The sequence below is a fragment of the Budorcas taxicolor genome, chromosome 5 (genome assembly GCF_023091745.1).
Source record: "Budorcas taxicolor isolate Tak-1 chromosome 5, Takin1.1, whole genome shotgun sequence".
Taxonomy (NCBI): Eukaryota; Metazoa; Chordata; class Mammalia; order Artiodactyla; family Bovidae; genus Budorcas; species Budorcas taxicolor.
In genome coordinates this window covers 158,278,539-158,293,780 of record NC_068914.1, presented here as the reverse complement: position 1 = coordinate 158,293,780, position 15,242 = coordinate 158,278,539, and the positions used below count along the sequence as shown (strand labels likewise).

General features: G+C 52.4%; 1 protein-coding gene across 1 annotated transcript in view; it reads right to left on the bottom strand.

Annotated features, from left to right (window-relative positions):
- Positions 1-500: 500 nt before the first annotated feature.
- Positions 501-15,242, bottom strand: part of SAMM50 (SAMM50 sorting and assembly machinery component) — a 31,201-nt gene continuing 16,459 nt past the window's right edge. The window contains exons 11-15 of the mRNA XM_052640086.1: positions 14,047-14,117; positions 12,743-12,810; positions 7,758-7,904; positions 6,591-6,732; positions 501-711 (exon numbers count right to left, since the gene is read on the bottom strand). Of these exons, the coding sequence (XP_052496046.1) occupies positions 666-711; positions 6,591-6,732; positions 7,758-7,904; positions 12,743-12,810; positions 14,047-14,117 (474 nt within the window). The 3' untranslated portion in view covers positions 501-665. The remainder of the gene's footprint in view (positions 712-6,590; positions 6,733-7,757; positions 7,905-12,742; positions 12,811-14,046; positions 14,118-15,242) is intronic.

The window sequence follows — 15,242 nt, the reverse complement described above, 5'->3', positions numbered from 1 at the left end:
CAATCCACCAAAAAATATAATAGTAATGATGATAATGAGAGTTGTTAGTCACTCAGTCCTGTCTGACTCTGAGACCCTATGGACTGCAGCCCGCCAGGCTCCTCTGTCCATGGGACTCTCCAGGCAAGAATACTGGAGTGGGTTGCCATGCCCTTCTCCAGGGGATCTTCCTGACCCAGGGGTTGAACGGGCATCTCCTGCACTGGAGGCAGACTCTTCACCACGGAGCCAGTCACCAGGGAAGCCCAGGGATGAGGATACTATTAACGCTTTCTAATGCCGTTTTACAGTTTGCTAACAGCCATCCCATTGCTGATTCCACCTAATCTGTGGCAACTGAGCACTGAGACCCGAAGAGTCCGGGATGAAAGGGGAATCAGGAGACGCCTGACCGGCCCCTCACCCGGCGGCACGCACGAAGGAACACGCACAAAGCCACCTGACCTCAGAGGAAGCGGCATGCGCAGCCTCGGAGAGGAACTCCCATCCACGACGTGGCCGAGGATCTGTATTTGAAAATTTATTGACATGGTTTCCCACAAGGACTGCAGTCGAAGGATCCGTGAAGCGTGTCTGTCTGGAGAGAGAGAGAGTGGCCCCGAGAACGTCAGTGCTGCCCGGGTCCTGGAGCCGCTGCTGGGGGGCTGGGGGACGCGCCACATCCACTACAGGAACCTGATCCCAGCTCCAAACTGGACGCCGTCACAGATCCTGGAAAACAAAGTGCTTTCTCTTAAGACAGGAAGTCAACGCTCGGGTCTGACCTGCTCGCCCCGCTGCTGTCAGATCCAGAGACGTGCACGGCTCAAACACAAGGCCCACAGCCCTGCCTCTCAGGAGGCCTGGGCCCTCCTGGCTGCTCGGCCTCACCCGCTGGCCCTGGCTGCTCCCTCCTCTGCCTTTGGAGGATGGATGAGGGAACGAAACAGGAGACACAAACCCCCCTCCCTGCTTCCTCCTCTACTCCTGTTTCCCCAGTCCTGACCCAACTGGAGACAACAAGAGGACCTCGGAGCAAAACAATCACCAACAACAAAACTCTGGTGGGGGCGGTGGAGGTGGTGGGGGGAAGCTTTGTTTGTTTCTAAGGCTACCAGGATGTCCCAGGGAGGTCGGGGAGGGAGCCGGGAGGGTAAAACCAGAGGAGTCCCAGGGTCTGGCAACAGCAGAACCCACAGCCCCGCAGGGTTTGTCCCGACCACCTCTTTGCTCCTCTCGCAGGAAAGACACAGGAGGTCACATGGGTTGCAGCATCTGCCACCCACCGAAACTTTCGCAGGTTCCCTTCTTTGCACTGTTGATCACCAGCTGACAGGCCCCTGGGCCCAAGTTCAGATGGGCAAGCAGGCCGAGCAGCAAGGAGGCGGCTGTGCTCACGGCAGGGTCCTGGGAGCCGAGCTCCGCACCCAGATGCACGCGTGCCCGAGGGCCTGGCCATGTCCATGACGGCCTGGCCCCTGCCCTGGCCACACACAGGCTGAGAATCACCGGCCGAGGTGCGTTCCTGGGACCCCCCAGCGATGTCAGTGCCCACCAGGCCAAGAACCGGCCCCCGGCACGGAAGGTGGTCTCCCGCACTGCCCACCTGCTGGCCAGGCTCAGAGGCAGGACCAGGGCTGTAAGGTCCTGGGGTCACAACACCAGGAAGCAGAAGATTCCAGCGAAAGCAGAGTTCCAAATCCCAACCGGCAGTTGACGATGTGTTTGTGGAGCACGGCGTGTTTCTGCAAGCTCTGACAGTTTCCAGAAAAACTGGACAAGAGCAGCCCCTCATTCAGAGCAGAGCTGATGGCACACTGCCACGACACCTGTGCCTTGCCCTCCCCGCCCCTAGAACTTCAGACGCAGGAGAGCAGACAGATAGCGGCTTCCAGCCTGAGTGAGCAGGGGGCAAAATAACCTGATCAATGAAGAGACTCAACACAGAGAATCACTGCTGTTGCCACTGACCGCCTGCAGGGTCAAGGGTGCTCACTGACTGACGGCGTCAGCAGAAGTCACCTGACCGGAAGGGGCGGCCACAGTCCGGCCCCAACGTGACCCTGAGTAAACCTCACCGCTGTCCTTAAATGGCAAAGACCCACAATCAGGACCGCGACTGTGTGTGCACAGCTGAATTCCGCTGAGATCCAAACAACGTGTCTTTACCTTTTATATTTTCGGGTCCATAAAAGGGGGACCAATGCCTACATTCGCTATTTAGGAAAATGTCTGAAAATAGGCTACAAGATAAAAATAAGTCAAGTCCTAGGTTTACATGGTTCAGAAACAAGCAGGCATTCCAATAAAGGCTCGTTTACTTGAACTATATAAACAGATTAAACAACTTTACAAGCGCATGTTTATGTTCAGAGACCGTATAAACGTGTCACAGGAAAGATACTCGCTACACATACCCAGAACGGTGTCGCTGATGCCAGGAGCGTGCAGACAGCCTCACCAATCACCCGTCATCCTAGTCTGTGTCTCCTGTAACTTGTAAGCCTGTAACTCAGGAGGCGCCTCAGAAATCCCCTGTGTCTTCAGTCGCCCCCTCCCGCTGGCACGGTCTCCGGCCGTGCAGGGTCCCCCAGCATCACGCTCCCATCCTCCCCGTGCAGTCCCCGGGCCTGAATCTGGCACGGGCAACTCAGCGGGAGGCAGGCTGACGAGGGCCAGAACTCAGAGACCCTGGTGTGTGCCCGAGGGGAAAAGGCCAGAGGAGACGGGAGAGGACGAGAGTGCCCGGAACTTAGTCCCTGCCCAACATCAAGGGCCACCCCACGCCTCGCTTCTCCCCCTGCAGAAGGGGTGCAAGTTGGTGCCCGCAGGCATCTCCTGCATCTGCCCCCTGGCTCCAGCTGTCCTTCCAGAAGTTTCCGGTCAGGTATCACCCCCTCCAGGAGGCCCTCTCACACCCTCAGCAGCCGCCGTGACCCGCTTCCTGTCCTCCTCCGTCACTGACCACACGCTGCCCTCCCAGGCAGAGCCGCCTGAGTCCCCAGCGGGTCTCCAGGGACCTCCGTCAGCAGGGCACAGAGTGGTCGCATCAGAGCTCAGAGGCAATGGTGTCCTGTGTCACCTCCGGTACAAAACGCACCAAGCATTTCACAACGGTCTCCATTTCTGTAAAGGTCTGAGACCCTAATTACAGAGTGACTGCATTAACTCGGGGGTGTCGGGGGCAGTTTCTACGGATGTTCTGCACACACACAATTCCCCATCCTGCCAGCTGCCTGATTTCAGAAATAAAGATCAAACAACTTCCAGTTCTGATGAGAAGACTTCAGACGGAGCCATGCGCTGAGTGAAGACAGCCCCCTGCACAGGGACACCGTGCACGACAGCAAGCGCTGCAACCACCACGACCCTAAGACGGACCCACCGCGGCTCAGGGGGCGGCGCGGCCTTGTGTCCTGGTCTAAATGTCCCGTGCACGGCCTGCTCCCTCCTGCCGGAACTCACAGCTGACATTAATATCTGAACTACATTTTTCAAACTTAACCTGAAGAGAGGGAACAGAGGGGAGAGGGGAACACGCCGGCTCCCTGCGGAGTCTGCGAGGCACGTGGACCCAGCCGGGCTTCCCCAGAGCCTCGATTCTGGGAGCACAGCGACACCCAGTGGCCTCCGAGGATGCTGCAACCACACTTCCAGTCGGAAGGATGGGAAGCCTCCCCAGAGCCAGTGGGGCGGGCCCAGTCACACAGCCAGGGACAGGCAGGGGCTGGGCCTGCAGCCCACCCGCAGCGCAGCCAGTCGCGGGGCCGTGGCCACTCCTCCGCGGCTGACAGTCACGGTGAAACAGCAGAGCTACAGCGGAAACCCCACCCGCGCGTCCAGGCTCCCCGGTAACAAGGAGCATCTGTGACCTCTTTCCTTGTATGATCGGGACTAATCTCCACCAAACAATCGTCATGGAGACAGCCTGGGTACTCTCTGAGACAGAGAAGCTGGTAGCGAGTCAAAGTGTGAATGAGGAGACAGAGACGGTTCTCATCTTTGCACGCTTTTGCCCGCGGGGCGGGGGGTGGCACAGCCTCACCGCGGGGGTCTCTGAGCGGGCGGCGGGGTGCTGGGCTCCTCTGCTGGCTTCGGAGGCAGAGGGAATGGCGCGCACTCTGGACTCAGCGGGCTGGCGCCCCCTGGCACACCTGACGGACGTACACACCATTGTCCTGCGCACCCAGGCCCATTACGGCTTGAGAAGTGCCGGCTCGGATGGCTCTCTGTGACTCCATCCCAGGGCGGGTGCAGGGACAGCACTGCACCTTGGCCGCTCCCTGCAAGGGATCAGTGAGCACCTGGGTATTACGCCAGGGAGCCTGGGGCCACACCTGTGGCCGGCAGCTAAGACGTCACCTAGCAGACAAGCCCGGCCCTGGGCAAAGTGCCTGATCGCCCACGCTGCACTCTCCCTGAAATCAGGACACGTCACCCATCGCTATTACGTGTCTCCATCACAGTGAGCCAGGCAGCAGCCCCGGGCACCCTGCAGACGGGGAGAGAGCAGGGGAACCCGCTGTGCTTCCCAAGGGAGCAGCTGGCCAGGGCGACTGCACCGGTCATAGCAGCAATGTGAGGAGCAACCAGCCCTGCTGACACCACACCAGACACGGCTCTGCACGTGCACGGTGCTCACTCAATCAGCCCCTAAACTGGCAGAGCGGTCACTACCACTAGCACCACTGTCTAGACGTGAAAACAGGCCCGGAAAGGTTACGCCACTCACCCTGGGCCACACGGCAGCTGAGCTGCGCTCCAGAGCACACCCAGCCTGAGCACCCAGACCCTCCTCAGCTCTGCTCCGTGCCGAGAACAGGCAAGGTGTGGAGGGGCGCTGACCATGGTCAGAGCCACAGACCCGCGAGGGTGCAGGGAGGAAGGGCTCCGACACCACGGGCGGCTTGGTGGCCCCGGCCCGAGCCAGCCTTCCAGTGAGACGGGCAGGGCAGACTGCACTGGGCCGACAGCCACAGGGGACTCGGCTGATGGATGCTGACCCGCGCCTAAGAACACAGCCTTGTCCGAAGGCCCCCGACACAGCCCCTCCCAGAACACCACCACCCCCCTGCGCTGGGCGAAACCAGAACACTGACACCCCCCGACACAGCCCCTCCCAGAACACCGCCAGCCCCTGTGCTGGGCGAAAAGAGGAGGGAGCGGAGGTGGCAAGGGACCCCCTCCAGCATCGCAGACCACAGCTCGGTGCCGGACGCCTGGGAGACGATGGCTCAGCATCACGGCGGACCACAGACGAACGCCAAGGAGAAAAACACACAGCCGTCGAAGACTCTGAACTGCGTGCGTGTGAAGATACTCAGAGGTTAACAGAAACACGTGGCCTCCCCATCCGCACAAGCTGAGGCCCAAACCCTAAGCCCACGTGACAGGACCTGGGGAGGTGACCCAGTCACCACAGACGAGGGAGCTCAGCCAGGACGGGGTCCTTGCTGGGCTCAGTGTCCCCGTGAGGAGAGACACCAGAGACCTTGCTCTGTCCCCAGGTGAGGACACAGAGAGAAGGTGCCACCCGCCAACTAGCAAGGGCGCCCTGGGCCACGAACCGAACCTGCCAGCATCCTGATCCCAGCCTTCCCAGCCCCCAGACAGTGAGGGATCCACGTCTGCTCTCTAAGCCGCCAGTCCGTGGTATTACATACTAACATGATGATGTCGCTGGAGAAGGCAATGGCACCCCACTCCAGTACTCTTGCCTGGAAAATCCCATGGATGGAGGAGCCTGGTAGGCTGCAGTCCATGGGGTCGCAAAGGGTCGGACACGACTGAGCGACTTCCCTTTCCCTTTTCACTTTCGTGCATTGGAGAAGGAAATGGCAACCCACTCCAGTGTTCTTGCCTGGAGAATCCCAGGGACGGGGGAGCCTGGTGGGCTGCTGTCTATGGGGTCAGACAGAGTCGGACATGACTGAAGTGACTTAGCAGCATGATGATATCTCTGGGCTTCTTGAACTTTCTAAAATGCGCACCAAACACTTCAAGAAACAGAATTAATTTCTTCTTCAGCACAAATCCATGACAGCTGGAAAAATGCCAGATAGCCGGTTCCTCTGCTGCCCAAAGAAGGCTCTGGAGGGTGCAGAGCTGCGTCCACCCCAGCCTTTCGGGCTCCCGGCCTGCAAAGGCCCCACGGCAACACCTCATCCCCCTCAGCACAGGCCAGCAGCGCCGGCCACCGCCTCCAGCCAGCCTGCCCGGAAGGTTCCTGCTGCTCGGCAACAAGTGCAAATAGCGTGAGGTCAGGGGATGAGGATACCCCACAGCCTGTCCTCCAAACCAGATGGAAAGAAAAACCCCGTGGAGAAAAGTCCCTGGATTTTCACTCCTTTGCCAACTATTCAATTTCTCCTGAAGTCTTGAATCTTAAAGGCTGTTGGTGAAGTGATTGCTGCTGCTGAGTTGCTAAGTCGTGTCTGACTCTTTGTGGCCCCATGGACTGCAGCACACCAGGCTTCCCTGTCCTTCACGATCTTCTAGAGTTTGCTCAGACTCCTGTCCATTGAGTTGGTGATGCCAGTGATGAAGCAGGTTCAAACAAAGTACGGTGATGGGAGAGTGCCACGTCCTCTCGAGAGGACCCCCGCACCTACCTGTCCCCGCGCTGCACGCCCATGGGGACGCAGTAGTTGAGCTCCAGGCGCGCGATGTTGCCCAGCCTGAGGACGATGCCTGCCCCGTAGGACCAGCGGATGCACTCGGCCAGCTTCCGGATGTGGGCTTTGGGGCCCTCCCCTGAAAAGATAGGGGAGGGGGGCGTGACCAACCGCATGCGGCCCCCCACTCGCTGTCTGCAGACAGCCCTAGCTCTCACTCTCTGTGTGGCCTCCGATCATCGTGAGAGCCAGGTCGAGCTCTTCGAGGAGAACGCACGAAAGTGACACTAGGTCCAAACTCAAGACAGGGTTGGGGACCACACTGCCTCGCCGCCCCAGGACGCAGGCCTCTCCATTCTCTGGGCCCGGTGCGTTCTGGTCCCTTTGCCTAGGATGGCATTTTCCCCATCCCCTGAGCACCCAGGAAGCTTGACTCCAAGCCTTGGTTTCTAGACACCTCCCACGCCCCTGCTGCTGGATACGTCTGTGCCCCTCACCCAGCCCTGAGCTCCAAGAGGAAGAGACTGGCTCTGTAGCCTTAATGACCGGCACAGAGCTGCTGCTTAAGAAATGTTTGCTAAATAAACTTTTTTTTTTTTGGCAAGAGAGCACCAGATCGTTCTTCACGTATGTTTCAGTCATCTGACCAACCGCTTTACTCTGGGCGTTGTATCAGATGATGTGGGCATCGAAGGCGAGCATGTGCGTGCACGCTCAGTCGTGCCCAGCTCTTCACGCCCCTACGGATGGTAGCCCACGAGGCTCCTCAGTCTATGGAATTTTCCCAGCAAGAATACTGGAATGGGTTACCATTTTCTCCTCCAGGGCATAGTTGGTACATTTAAAGATGATATAATCTAAACCAGGCGCTTCCCAGGTGGCTTAGGAGTAAAGAACCCGCTTGCCAATGCAGGAGACACAAGGGACGAAGGTTCAATCCCTGGGTCGGGAAGATCCCCTGGAGAAGGAAGCGGCAACCCACTCCAGTGTTCTTGCCTGGAAATCCCCTGGACAGAGGAGACTGGCGGGCCACAGTCCATGGGGTCAGACACGGCTGAGCAACTGAGCACAGCAGTCTAAAGGAGACAGATCCCTGCTCGCGTCCTGTACTTTGAAACATAAGGTCAGCTGTGCCGACTGGCCACTAAGGAGTCCAAGTCTTACCGTAGTTGAGGTTGCAGAGGTTCCCTGCGTTGAGGAAGAAGTGTGTCCTGAAGAGCTCGCCAAAGCCGCCCTGGCCGGGCCGGAAGGGTAACGGGGTGTACAGGTGCAGCCCGCCGGCCCAGTAGGCTTCCCCGCCCAGGTAGTCACCTAGGCAAGGAAGGAGCGCGGATCAAAACGAGGTCACAGGTTCAAGACCACCCCGACGGCCCACCACGAACAAGAGCGAGGGGTGTGCTGTGATCAGGACACACTCCATGCCCGGCCGACGAGCAACTGCTCTTCTAACCGCTGAGGCTGTCGGCCTCCTTTTAAACAATGTTTCTTATTCTCTTGGTTTGTTTTATAATTTGCTTTAACTGAAAAAAAAAAAAAAAAAAAGCTAATACATCATTTAAGAAAGAATGAAACCAGTAATTGATCGTATCTGTGAAATGCTTAGAATAAAACAAGCGAACTAATGGAAATCGCTTTCTCCACAACTGCAGATGACCAGATCATTGTTGCTTGGCAAATGAAATGCATTATTCTGCAGAAATTTCAAGACGGCACTACAGAAAGACAAAATGCAGAAAATGTCTCCGCAGTTTCTGGAAATGGTCAGACTAGCTATTGACCCAAAGGTACGGAGGGCCTGCTCCCCGCTGCACAAGGACACCGTCCCAGCTCAACGTCTTCACAGAAGAGGCTCGTTCTCCAAGGTTCATGACCACTTGGGGTTTTGTTTGTTTGTTTACATAATGCATAATAATACAAATTACTTCTACAAATGTCCCTACTATTTCAACTACAAATAGCCACAACATTAAAACAAAACCCTCTGAACTGTTTATACTTTGTTACTAAATACCATTTGTAAAGTGCCTCAGTCTCCTTTAATACAAAATGACCCGACATGACAAAGAAGACTACAGGTTGTCTCCAAGATTAACCTCAAGGGATGAACTGCTTATTCACTTAAGAGACTCCAGCATCTCCTCACCCCTGTCAATACTGAAGTTCTAGAGGAAACAACGGACCGAGAGCCGGAGATCAACCGGGCCTGCTTTTCATTTCCCAGCAAGTGTTCCTCTCCTTCCTTAAATAACCTCTTTTATTCTCATCATGGGAGTATAAAAAAGGAAATTCTCCTTTAATTTCTACCATTAAGAGAAAACCAGCTAACATCCCAGTGTCCTTCCTTTCAATGAATTACAATGAAATATTAAATAAGAAAATAAAATGTAAGTATATATATACACATATCTTTCAGTCTTGATTTGCTTTTCACTTACTGTACTATAAGCACTTCTTCTAATACTTCTTATTCTTTGAAAATGTGATTTTGATGCCTGAATAACCACATATATGGACCATAACGCAATGACCTGTGGTTTGGTCGCTAAGTCACGTCTGCGTCTTTGACCCCATAGTCTGTAGCCCACCAGGCTCCTCTGTCCATGAGATTTCCCAAGCAAGGATACTGGAGTGGACCGCCATTTCCTGCTCCAGGGTATCTTCTGGGGCACAGATGGAACCTGCCTGCCCTCCTGCAGGCAGTCTCCCAAACTGGAAGCTGATTCTTTACCAACTAAGCCACCAGGGAAGCCCAATGTAAAGACCTACCCCTTGACTACCGTCCTGTTGGTGCTGAACTTCTTGAGAGTGGACGTTAACCTGTGATGGGCTTTCCTGCACATGCACACGGTTTTAAACCATCTTGAAGTATAATATACACACAAAAAGCACACACATCCTAAGTGTACAATGCAGTGAATTTCCAGGCCCAGAACACACGATACAGTGAGCAACCAGACCAAGAGACAGACACACGCAGTGCCCTGGGGAGGCCCTGTGCCCCCTTCAAATCACCACCCACACCAAGGGCAACCATCGCCTGTCGCCCGACAGCACGGAGCCCTTTACCGGGCCGCCACACTTTGCACAGACAGTCACAGAGCATGCACCTGCTGGGGCTGACTCTTTTGGGGGGAGGCGTATGTTTCTTAAGTTTGTTCAGGCCACCCCATCAGTGGCTCTAACTTGCTCATCCTCGCTGCTATATCATAAACCACAGTGTGAAGACACACCGTTTAGCTGGCTGTCCTGCAGCTGGCGGGCATCTGGGCTCCAGGTTTCAGTGTGAGGACACACCGTTTAGCCACCTGTCCTGCAGCTGGCGGGCATCTGGGTTTCCAGTTTTCAGTGCTGTTATCCGTGTGTGCTAGTCACTCAGTCGTGTCCGACCCTGCGACCCCTACAGACTGTAGCCAGCCTGGATACTCTGTCCATGGGATTTTCCAGGCAAGAATACTGGAGCGGGTTGCCATTCACTTCTAGTTCTTGTATGTATATTAATATATATATATATATATGTATATTTATATATATATATATATGTTTTAGGCTGTTGATAAGTATTGTCAAACTGCTTTCATGAAAAGTTACGGCGATTTACACCCTTGCTCACAGAATCTTACCAATGGCCTTTTAACAGGTAATTAAATAAAACATCACTGTGTTTTAATTTTCAGGCAAATGGAAGACTCCAAAACTTTTATCTAGTCACTAAATAATACTTGCTACAATGAAAAAAGAAACTGTTACTTTTCCAAGAGAAAAGGACAGACTAATAAAAGCATCCTAACAGCAAATGAAAAGAAATAATTTATATTTTATACAAAAATTTATGCCGTGGATGATCATTATTTTTAATAATATAAAATAGGAACAACAAAGATGTTTAAAAAAAGTTAAGAAAATCAGGATAGACTATTTTATAATGTAATAACATGTGTCCTATCTAAACGATGTTTTTCGTAACACATGGCAATTCTCTAATAAAATGTCAAGGACTGGAGACAGTTCCCGAAACAGGAATGCTCACACTCTGCTAAACAGACTATGATTGAGCACAATATAAACCCTTGAGGATACTCAAAATCCATTGATCTGGCAATTACAACCTAGAACTTTATATTATATAGTAAAGCTTATAGATAAACACAAAGATTGAGCAAGGTTATTCACTGACATATAGTTATTTAAAATAAGAAAAAAAGGAAACAGTCTAAATGTCTAACACTTGGGATTTGATTTAGAAAGGTCACAGTATGCCAAGAACGTGAAATATGCAGCCATTAAAAACAATAAGGCTTTTATCTTTCTGAGTCATTGCTGGTGGGAATACAAAATGGTATCGCTATTTTGGAGGACAGTCTGGCATTTTCTTACAAAGCTAAACATAATTTTACCATACAATCCAGCAATTGCACTCCTTTTTACCCAAACGAGCTGAAAAATCTTATGTCCAGATAAAAAAAGCTGCACACAGGTATCTCTATCAGCTTTACTCGTAACTGAAAAAAGTTGGATGTCCTGCAAGCAAGATGTCCTTCAACAGGTGAACGGATAAAACACCCTGTGGAACAGCCGTGCAGTGGGGGGAGCATTTGGTGATAAAAAAATATGAGCATCAAGCTACGAAAAGACACAGAGGACTGAATCACTGTAGTGGACATCCGAAACTAATGCAATACTATAAATCAGCTATACTCCAATTAAGATACACACACACACACACACACACACACACACACACAGCTCCTTAGACACACACACACATATAAACAAAAATTTGATAAACACATTGACCAAAAGAAGAAAAAAAAGATACCGAGGAACCTGAAATGCGTACTGTTTCGTCAAAAAAGCCAGTCTGAAAAGCACATGCACTCTATGACTCCAACCATACGACATTCTGGAAAAGGCAAAACCAGGGAAGTAGTGAAGGTCAGAGGCCGTCAGGAGCAGAGGAGGAGGCAGGGAGGGAGGAACGAACAGGTGGAGCCCAGCGAACGTTCGGGGGTGAACGCTGGATGGACGCATGCCGTCACCCATCTGTCAAAACCCGGACACTTCACAGCACAGGCGGGGGATGCCCGCGGGAACCATGCAGCTTAGTTGGTAGTAACATGTCAGTACCTGGAGAAGGAAATGGCAACCCGCTCCAGTATTCTTGTCTGGAGAATCCCGTGGACAGAGGAGCCTGGTGGGCTACAGTCCACGGGGTCGCACAGAGTGGGACACGACTGAGCGATTTAGCAGCCGCAGCAGCACATCACTGCTGGCTCATGGGTTGTGACAACCGTCCCACACTAACACAGGACTAGTGATAAAGGATCCTACGGGCATGTACGGTGAGCTCTGCACTTGGTGCCCAAGTTTTCCATTAAACCTACAACTACTCTCAAAAATAAAGCCCATTACACAGGGTATAGAGTCGACATTTTATGAATCACTACGCTGCACAAGTGAAACTTATTTAATATTATAAACTGACTATATCTCAGTAAACAAATAAGCTTAATGTAAACGTGTGAAAAATTTGCAAAGTGCAGAAACACACTTTAAAAAACTTACTAAAAATCATTCATCAGTCCCATCACCCAGATAAAACCATGACTGCTGTTTAGCTGTATTTCCTCTAAGTCTTTTTATGAAAATGCATGCTTATTGTTTACTTTTACTATGTGCATTTTTTAAATTTTTAAATAAAGTACACTCCTTAAAAAAATTGTAGTTTGTCAATGAGATAAAATAAGCAGCCATAAAAAAATGATAAAGTACTTATTCCTATAAACATCGTTTCATATACTGTTATTGAGGGGGGTGTGGGAGAAACAGGTAAGAACACAGCGTGTAAGAAAACAACACGTGTATGTGGACACGTGTGTTTAAAATCACACAACGCTCACAGCCTGAGGTGATGGGCTCACAGGGCACTCTTGTGTATGTTCCGCTTAGCTATACTTTCTCATCGTCTATCATTTCCTCAACAAATAAATACCTTTCCGAGCCCGCTCGGTGACGGATGTTAGGTGTCAGTTCCGCTGGTGAAACATGAGTATCTATTATTTTGGTAATTTAAACAAATACATGGTTCAAAAATGAGATGTAAATGTAGCTTCGGTTTTTTTCAACGTGGTGTATTCTGGGGAAGGACAGACCTTCGCTCTGTGGCCCGACGCTGTGCATGCTGAAGCCCCGCACACTCGTGGGTCCGCCGAGGTAGAACCTGGAAGAGGGAAGAGCTGTCAGAGGAAGTCGCCGTCACACACCACGAGTGCAGAGGGTGCACACTCGCTTCTGGGTGGCCCACGTCGCCAAGCGCTGCACGTCTCAGGACTAGGGAGGTGCACGTGAGAACGGAGAACGCCATTAAAATCCAAGCTTTGCGGTCAGGGAGGTACTTCATTATATTAAAAATTGTGTATTCTGTTTGAGTATGAAAGAAAAAAGTTCATACGGGTTATCGTTTAGTTGCTCAGTCCTGTCCAACTCTTTGCGACCCCGCCAGGCTCCTCTGTCCATGGGCTTTCTCAGGCAAGAACACTGGAGCAGGTTGCCATTTCCTTCTTAAGTGGATCATCCTGATCCAGGGATCGAACCTGCATCCCCTGCACTGGCAGGCAGGTTCTTTACCACAGAGCCACCAGGGAAGCCCCGTGTAGGTTACAGAAACACAGAGAAACATTTAAGAGAGTAATAAAACAATCCTGTCCCTGGCAAGCAGGGTTAACATTTGGGATTACAGTGAATCCTTGAACAATGGGCTTCCCTGGTGGCTGGGACTGTGAAGAATCTGCCTGCAATGCAGGAGACCCAGGTTCAGTCCCTGGGTCGGGAGGATCCCCTGGAGAAGGAAACTGCAACCCACTCCAGTATTCTTGCCTGGAAAATCCCGTGGACAGAGCAGGCTGGTAGGCTACAGTCCATGGGGTTGCCAAGAGTCAGGTACCACTGGGCGACTTTCACATTCTTTCAGTTGAACAACTCAGAGGTTGATCCAAATATACCCTGCGGTCAGTCCTCTCTGCCTGAGCTTCCTCCACAGCCACAGATCGACCACCTCCTGGCCATGCAGTGCTGCGGTGTTGGCTGCTGAAGGCACCCACCTGTGGCTGGGCCCCCAGGATCAAACTCACTTTTGTTCAGGGTCACAGGTACTTCCTGTCAGTTGATTTTTTGTGAATGTGTATTTGTGTAAGAGTGTATACATACAAATTTATGTACACATCTGTAGTATACTGGTGAGATACTATACTTCGCATACATTTTTTGCATCTTTCTTGTTTTTTAAAAATTAGCATAAAGCTATACAGGGTATTTTGAAATTAGCTTAAACCTAAAAACTAAATTAAGATGTGAAATAAGTGCTCTCCTAAATAGTTAAACTTCTTTTGTAAGAAACCAACCAGAAAGACCCAAAGGAAGCCACCTGCAAACCACCCATTCATTTATTATTACTCACCTATCAGCAATGCTCGATGGCTTATCACCCATGGGTACCAACATTCCACCCCAGAGAGAGGCTGAAAAAACCTATTGAAATAGAAAAAAACAACCGTTTTCTTCCAGCGTTTCTTTCCTTCCAACGAGTATCAGCAGACAGAAAATGCACTGAGGTCTGGTCGCAGCCCCGCGTGTCCAGTGCAGAGCTCTGGGCTGGGGCGTGAAGGCTGCAGAGGGGAACTCCTGGCTCGGGCAGGGGAGGAGCCACAGCTCGAAGCGTTCTGAGGATATCTGCGTAACTCGCAACTTCAAGTTTCAAGACGTATGAGACATAAGCAAAAAAAACAAGCCCAAACCCTCAGCAGGGCCTGGCTCTGACACTGGGCAGCCCCCTCCCTTCTGAGAAGCCAAGCCCAGTGGGCCATGCCATGGGCAGATCGGGGAGGGGGACCAGGTCCCGACAAGGGAGTCGGCATCCAAAGGCCTCTGTGGCTTGGCCTCACGTCCTGAGGGCGCCTGGCCTCTCAGGAGAGGGAGGCAGCAGGTAAGAAAATGCTACAGCTAAGAAATTCAGGGCTTTGCCGGTGGCTCCGTGGTGACGAATCCGCCTGCCGATGCTGGAGACACAGGTTTGATCTGGGAAGACCACAGGTGCTGCAGAGCAACTGAGCCCACGCACCCCAACTACTGAGTCTGCACTCTAGGGCCCGGGAGCCCGCGCTCTGCAACGAGGGAAGCTGCCAGTGAGAAACCCTCACACCCCGACCAGAGAAAAGCCTGCAGGGCAATGACGGCCCGGCATGGCCAAAAATAAATAATAAACTAAACAAATGAAAAAAAAGAAATGCAGAGACACACACATCCAACCCAGCCCTCGGGGACAGCGCTTCCGTCTGACAGGTCAGGGTCGGGGCGGTAAATGATCCCATGCGGGGATCCAATCTTCACGCCATGTCATCCCCGCCCAGAACTGCCCCAGTGATGCCTGAGACCACAGTGGGCCCTCTGGGCTCCTGACCCCCGGCCATCATCATGCGCCCCCCATCTCCTGAGTGCTCCCCACAGGCTTCTGCCCAACTTGTCCTCTTGGACGTGCAAAGTCCACGTCCTTCAAAGCTGCCCAGAGGGCTCTTTTTTAGAAGCTTCTGTAGGAAGAATCACAGATGAAAACTGGGGCAGAGTGGGCAGAGAGGGCCAAGCGCACGTTCTATTCTG